Source organism: Anneissia japonica, unplaced genomic scaffold (genome assembly GCF_011630105.1).
Source record: "Anneissia japonica isolate Jap-2015-1 unplaced genomic scaffold, ASM1163010v1 scaffold1274_len78327_cov138, whole genome shotgun sequence".
NCBI classification, from domain to species: domain Eukaryota; kingdom Metazoa; phylum Echinodermata; class Crinoidea; order Comatulida; family Comatulidae; genus Anneissia; species Anneissia japonica.
In genome coordinates, this window is record NW_022726535.1 from 29,932 (window position 1) to 37,799 (window position 7,868).

Below are 7,868 nucleotides of genomic sequence, written 5' to 3' on the forward strand. Positions count from 1 at the left end.
TCTGTTGCTGAATAAAATCGTCTATTTTAAGGACTTGTGAAATACGGCACGGTATAATTTAGCTTTGACCAATTTTTTCATTTATTCAAACGAACTCACGGTAAACTTGCTCATTGCGTCATTGCATGTCATTTATTGTTATTCCTTGTAGAATAAAAGAGCTAGAAGTTTTATAATTTTTGTTGTAGAATTTCGATTTATCATATAATTATAATTAATGGCTCGCCCGCGCACCCGTGGAAAAGCCATGTTTTTGTTCTGATTTTTTTTTTCTTAAAATCGCCTTTCCCTATGTTTTTGCACATGGTTTTCTGTCTGCCAGTTTCATTTCCATGCTTGGATCTTCTTCAAACGTTTTCCAAGTAAACACCATATCAAAAATGTGCATATTAACAAATGACGTAATTCTACATTATTTGAAATATTAATAATCTGGTAATTAATTTTTTTGCGTTAGATGTGTATAAGAGACAGTCCGATATCGGTTCAGCTGCTGGTTCAGGTATCGGTTCAGCTGCTGGTTCAGTTACAGGTTCAACTGCTTGTTCAGATATCGGTTCAACTGCTGGTTCAGATATCGGTTCAGCTGCCGGTTCAGTTACAGGTTCAACTGCTCCTTCAGATATCGGTTCAGCTGCTGGTTCAGGCATCAGTTCAGCTTCTCGTTCAAGTATTGTTCCAGTTGCTGGTTCAGTTACAGGTTCAACTGCTGGTTCATTTACAGGTTCAACTGCTGGTTTAGGTGCCGAATTGTGTTCCTCTGTTTGCTTTCCTATAAATTTTAATTTCTCAGCAACTTTATCTTCTATTGCATTATCACGTATCTGTTTGATCCGATTACAATCTGCAAATGAAATTATAATTTCAAACAGTAGTTTGAAAAAGTCGCAGCATATCAACAAGATACAAAAAGATGTTTTAATCTAAAGTTATATAGGGGATTTGTTCTAATACCGTCAATATCCTCTTCCTCTTCCCACTCACTACAATCAACGTTAGTAGCTTGAAATGCTGTTCTCAATACTATCCCATCGGTTGATGGTTCTTTGTCATTAAATCTGTGAAAAGGTAAATGCAGGAATTAAATATAATGAAACTGATCACAAGTGATAGAAAACAAGGGTTAACGTATTTCGGGAACATAAATATATTTATTTATACACAAATGCTCAGTCGTCCCTGCAACCTTCTTCAGAATATATTGTATATATAATAGAAATGTGCGAGTGTGAAAAAATCGCCACCCACTCGGGATTCCAAACTATCTGTATGCATAATGTGGGTGTGTGTATTACACATTATTTCCAATAATCCCAGGTACTACAATCATCACAGACTTAAAATATTCAAAGAAAAAGTAGGCCTACACAAATGGATATTACATGCACTGACAAAGACTTCAGAAACTTACGGTTTTCCAAGCAGAGTGTTTACCAAACTGGTTTTTCCAACACCCTGCTTTCCACCCACCATTAATCGTGCATGATTTATTGTGATTTTTCCATTTTCCAACTCCTCGTTAAAAACCCTCACAGCTTCTTTACCTCTAGCTAATATTTCCTCAGGAACTTCGAATTCTAACTCGAATTTAATGTTAAATGCGTTAAGAACATTTGAAAAGAAAGTGATAAAAGTATATTTATTAGAATTTAAAATACATAATAATACAGGTAATAATAATAATAATTAAATATATATATATATATATATATATATATATATATGTGTGTGTGTATATATAATATAAATCATCAAATGTACATATACAGTGTTTAATAAGGAAATGATGGATCATCATAGTCTACCCTGTAGCTTTTCAAGAAATGAAGTCCTATAGTTCGGGATTCGAACCTGCGACCTCTCGCTGACAAGGCGAGCGTCATAACCACTAGACCACGAAGGCTTCATGGTTGAACAGGTCCAAATAACTGTCAGGAACGTTGTATTACACAACGGTACTCCTCAAGAGGGCGTTTGGCCAGATAAATCTGGAGATCACGGCTAGGAATAAATACTGTCGTATATTGTAGGAAGTTATCCGTTAACACTGTTGAATAAATATAATATAAATCATCAAAGGTACACATACAGTGTTTAATAAGGACTTGATGGAACATCGTAGGCTACCTTAGTAGCTTTTCAACAAATAAAGTAAATATCTGGCCGACCGCCTTCTTGGGGAGTACCATTGTGTAATACAATGTTCCCGACGGTTATTTGGACCTGTTCAACCATGAAGCCTTCGTGGTCTAGTGGTTATGACGCTCTAAAAAGATAATTGATAATAATAAAATAATAAATGTATACTACCATATATAATATAGGCCAACACAGTGGCGGTGCCAGGGTGAGTCTATCTATAAAATCGATTAAATAAGCCTCTGAAATTGTCATATTTTTCAGGGGTTTCGACCCCCCCCCCCCTGGACCACTTTCAAGACATTCTGAGCGACGCCCAACCTGCCCATTTCGGGCCACCCTAGCATATTTCCTCCTACAATTTTACCTTTCCCTCACTTGCTCTCCAGCACCCCCCCCACCTTTTCCAGATTTCAGATGCTGGCGTCACCACTGAATGTACACTGTATATTACACATAGGTCTACTGTATATAGCCGGCCAATATAATAATAACCAATATAGATCTACGCACATAAAAGACGATCGTTTCTTAAACGTTTCATGCTAAATATACAAAAAATGAATAAACAAATAATCAATATGAAACAAAAAGAATATTAATTAAATATAAATTTATGTTCTTATGAACAGCTCACTTTTTATGAGATGCATGAGCGTTTCTTTCTGTGATTGTTTGCTTGTAGAATCGTATTTCCTACATTTGTTCTTCTTATACACTTCAGCTGGAGTTCGACCACGCTGCAATGACAATCACAGATCATACCTCAGCTTCAACAAATATTATACAAAATAAAAATCATAACAAAAAAATTAATTGAATAAATTTACATTCTATTTAATTATTCTTTTAATTTTATATTTGCATTGTGTAGAGATTCATGTTATGCTAATTGAAGGGAGTAGGATCAGAGGTAACAATTACGAAAACACTTTATGTGTCGTGGTAGGCTTACAGCTACATCATTACAGGATGGAATTTGGCGCTATAAAGGTTGTTTGTATTGATCGTCGTCGTCTTCATAACCATCATTTTCTTTTTTTTTAATGATAGTGATGAGAGTAACACTGAAGCGTTGACAAAATCAACGATAATGAATAGGCATCTTAATATCATTAGTCGCTTTTAAAATATCGACATCATCATGGCCTCGTTAATTTTAGTATGCTCCTTATTACCATTATTATTAACGTCTTTATCAGCATTATCATTATCATGCTCATCACCGTTAAAATGTATATACTTTACTTTGTTTTTTAGGTTGGTATCTGCTCCAGCTTCTAAGATATATCTGGCTGCGTCTATGTGATCTTGAAACAAATGGTTAGCTTGTAACAACATGTGAAGTGGAGTATTGCCGTCCTGCAACACAATTGATAACAGTGTTAATAATCAGTGACAGCTCATTAATGTACAAAGGATTGCATATAAATAATGTGAATAATTATTGTCAATCAAGAGACACTCATAGTTGATTAAATTAACTTAATTAACTTAATTTTATATATATATATATATATATATATATATATATATCTATATATAATTTTATTTTTTTCATTACAATTTTTCATGACAATTTGCTTAAGGATAGCATAATCTGAATACACAATAAATATTGTATTATTTGAATAAACGCGACAGGCTTTTTATTACTGAAAATGGTTTTTGAGAGGCGTTTAGAGAGGGCCGGGAGGATTTTTTTTTTTTTTTTTGAAATGGACACGATTATGCTCAAATAAACGCCCCTTAGTTTTACATTAAATGTACATGATTACAATCAATATGTGTTATTGCGTGATCATTAAGACTTATTAATCCATCCCAGGTAGAACATTAATAGATGTGTTGAGAATAACATTGCTTCCATTATTTGTTTTTACAGCCATCTTAGGGGAAGGGGGGAGTTTATTTGAGGGAGGCTTTATTCCAAATGATGCTCTGAAGGGGGCGTTTATTCAATGGCGGCGGAACGTTTTTGAGGGGGGGGGATTTCATAAGGCGAGCGAGTATCGAAGCTGGGGCCATGGGCCCCCTTGGACCTTAGAAGCTATGGATATTTGAGAATGTTTGGTGGATTTTATTAGTTATTTTATAGGCATCAAGCTATTGTAATACGACTTCATAATTTGTTGTAATTTCCAGTGGCGGATCCAGGAATTAAAATTAGAGTGGGCTCGGGAGGGGAGAATGGAGGGTGTATAACACCTCAGTCCATCATAGTTGGAAAGAAAAAAATTGATTCTGGCACCTCTAGATACATGGAAAATAAATATATCCAGACATAGAATTTAAATATAATTTTCTTTATATCCGAATCAAGATTGAATGAGCGCTCCTGATGCTCATTAATTTTTACTTTTCTTGCTCCCAAATTTTTTTCATATTGTTTGTGCATGTTGAGCATTGAATAAATTCAATCAAGCAATCAATCGATCAATCCACAATCTAAATGATTTATTTATCATGAGGGGTATACTTGATATGGGTATTCCCCGATGAAACCTTTATTTTTCCCCCAATGGATAAACATTTTGCCCTTCTATAGTAGCCCAGAAATGATACTCCAACTGTATCGGGTCCAGGAAGTTGAAATAAAGGGAACCCGGACAGGGTGTTGCTCAAACGGAGTGTCGACCCATCTCAGTCCCACAACGGTGTGGCTGGTAAGAAAAAAAAATATCATGGCACCTAGATGAAACTTTCAGATTAAAAGTAGAATACAATTTTGTCTGTTTTCTCCTTTTTTTTGTTATATATTTTTGAAAAAATAGGAGGTTGGGGCCCAGTGCTGACTGGGCTTCCCCTTGAATTCGCCACTGTTCAGTATAACACTTGACATGATAGGGCGTACCCTAAATTTGCCAGATGGAGAAATCTTATAGCTTATTATTTTATTTTGTTTCAAAATGACTGCAGTTAATTCCTAATGTCAAGTGACAGATTGTTTTATTCGAAAGATTTTTTTTTTTCAACACAACTTTTACTACCTATAACACATTAGCTACAATGTACTGTACATTCTGTAGTTCATCTTCAGCAACCGACCCATATATAGGCCAGCCGTCTCGGAAGACGATGCTATACGCCATGAACAATGGCGTGTGCCTGGGCAGTGAATTTGGAGATCCTGGGTTGCCCATGCGTCAGAATCCCCCTCTATTTCCATCACTGGTGGGGTCCAAAGGAGTGCAAGGGTGCACTACGTTTGGCACCAGCTAGGACGCAGGAGAGGCTGAATGAATGGACCACCAAAATTGTTAACCTCTCTCAGTATTATTTCTGTCTCTTATACACATCTAGATGTGTATAAGAGACAGAGCCAAATGTGTACACTGGGCCTACGGTTTAAAGTCCTTATCCGAGAAGACTTGTTCCACCTCCGGAACCATAGGCGAGCGTGCCGTTCGAACCAGCGCCGAATGTTATGGCTATAGGTAGCGGCGCCTCCCTTAACCGCTCGGCCATTCAACTCAACAAAATAGTTTGTGTTTGTATAATGTTTTTTTATGCATAAGTTTAACCTTCGTATGTAGAATATAAAACTACACTGATTGTTTTATAATAAGTCAATCGCTATCTACTGCACTGAAATATTCAAACTGTTGTTGTAGCGGTCGTCGATTGTTTTGATCTCTACACATTACTTGTGCGTATGCCGATTGTGCTGCAGTGCAGTACGCACTAACGCTAAACAAGTTAATTGCAATACATCCAACATCAGTGTGTTTAGATGACGAGCATATGTTTTGAATGATACTCGCCTGTGTCATGAGTAATATTAACATACTTGTAAGCATCCGTCAAAAAATACAACTGTATACATTGACAGCTCAAACAGGGCTGTAGCCACAAGAATTAAAGTGGTCAGGTTGCAAGCGAAGTGAGCAATGAGGCTGGAGACCAGGGTGCCGCGAAGGCCCCACGTGGGGAATTCCAGTGGCCAAAGGGCCCAAAAAAATATTCTATTTTGACGCTGATATAGACCAATTTTAATGATGTTCTGAATTAGTACCTTAAAAAATATTTTATATAAAAATATGTTTTAAACTATTATTAGGGCTATGAGGAAGCTAAACAATAACAACACCTTAATTCAAAACAGGCAGGTTTATTCAGGAGAAAAATTGCTAATCACAGCATTGTTGTTATTTTAGTAAATTTGCTTTTTGACAATGACAAAATCTAAGATTAGATCAATGAACGAAAAATAATATTTGCTAATTCTATGGTACTCTTCAATCAATACATATCGATTTAATAGAGGTGGATTTTACAAAGCATACCTGCTGTATGTATAAATAATGTTACATAACTATCATGAATAAATAACAGAAGGCATGTTTTTTCTTGTTTCCTGTCTGAGTTGACCAGGCAATTGAGTGAAGAAATAAGAAAGTCCTAGGCAAGTGTATAATATAAAAGGGAACCTATAGCCTGATTTTTGCAAAAAGCTCACTGTGTATAGTTTGACCTACTTGATTATTTGGATAAAAGCCAAGCCCATATGCACACTGAATTTCAACTGAAGAAAAAAACATCCTAATGCATGCCTAATACTTAATCAATTATAAATTTTATACTAAAGAGAAGAAAACATTTTATAAACTATCATTAAAAGTTTACCAAAAATTTCACAGACTTGTGGTTCCTGAATTAGGCCTATGTCAAGAGGTAGTAGGTTGAGTCTAATAAATACCGTAGTTAACATACAGTGGAATTTAGCCTTTCTTCCTATTCCAATCCTAATAAATTAACTACTTGTCAAAAAGTGGCCAGGTTGAAACCTTGCTGTATTTTTTGCTGTTTTCTGTACAGCCTTTTTAATTGTTTATGCTTTGTCTCGCGTACATACATATAGGCTAGGCTGGGCTACATAGCCCGGCCTAGCAGCCTAGGCCTACATATGTAGAAATAGGCATATGTAATGCAAAATGTAAACATCATTATTCTGTGTACAATACTAATAGAAACAAAATCAAGTCCAAAATGGCTGAAAAAATCCCAGGTAAAGCTGATTTCCCGAAATTTTAAACACGCTTTTTACTCATATGAGTGATTCAGAAACATTCATTCGTTTGGCTATCACAAACATGTAGGCTACGCCCTTCAAACATGAAATTTTGATTCAGAATCATTAATTTGCTTAGCTTTCACACAACGGTTAAAACCACACAATAAAGCAATTGAACATTAATAAAAGTATTAAATACAGTATTTTACAGCCATAATTATATTTAATATTAAATATTTAGTTATAATTTTATGAGTAATTTATTAATTACATAATGACGATTTGTCATTCAGTGTTTACAATGAATAATGTGTTGTTTCCTATACGTACCCTGTCTCGCCTATTCACATTGCCTGCAGAAATCCCGAGTGCTGCTCTTAGTTGTTGAGTGTAGCCGAGATCAGCAATGTGATGTAGAATACACTCACGACGATACTACACAATGAACAAGGAATATGAAAACAGAGAATATACAACACATCATCTCTTAAAAAAAATATATTTTAGGTCATTATACTTTTTATTGATTTTTTCTATAAAAGTGTAAGATTTATATTCAGTGCACATTGACAACTCGAACGAGTCTAAACATGAATGTGAATTTTCTATTTAAAGCTGTTTTTCATCAAATTTTATTGGTTCGTGGGCTATTCAGAATCATTAATTTGTTTGGCTTTCAATCAACATGGACGCCCTATGTTTTGTACAAGTTAAA

At 35.3% G+C, this 7,868-nt stretch overlaps 2 protein-coding genes across 2 annotated transcripts in view; one reads left to right on the plus strand and one right to left on the minus strand.

Annotated features, from left to right (window-relative positions):
• Nucleotides 1-3,421, plus strand: part of LOC117113217 (protein NOXP20-like) — a 23,262-nt gene extending 19,841 nt beyond the window's left edge. Inside the window, exon 6 of the mRNA XM_033256501.1 lies at nt 3,400-3,421. The gene's annotated coding sequence lies outside the window, so the exon portion shown is untranslated. The remainder of the gene's footprint in view (nt 1-3,399) is intronic.
• Nucleotides 1-3,645, minus strand: part of LOC117113219 (transcriptional regulatory protein AlgP-like) — a 5,003-nt gene extending 1,358 nt beyond the window's left edge. Inside the window, exons 1-5 of the mRNA XM_033256504.1 lie at nt 3,388-3,645; nt 2,777-2,879; nt 1,412-1,577; nt 955-1,058; nt 473-844 (exon numbers count right to left, since the gene is read on the minus strand). Coding sequence (XP_033112395.1) covers nt 473-844; nt 955-1,058; nt 1,412-1,577; nt 2,777-2,879; nt 3,388-3,480 — 838 coding nt within the window. The 5' untranslated portion in view covers nt 3,481-3,645. The remainder of the gene's footprint in view (nt 1-472; nt 845-954; nt 1,059-1,411; nt 1,578-2,776; nt 2,880-3,387) is intronic.
• Between the last annotated feature and the right edge of the window lie 4,223 nt (nt 3,646-7,868).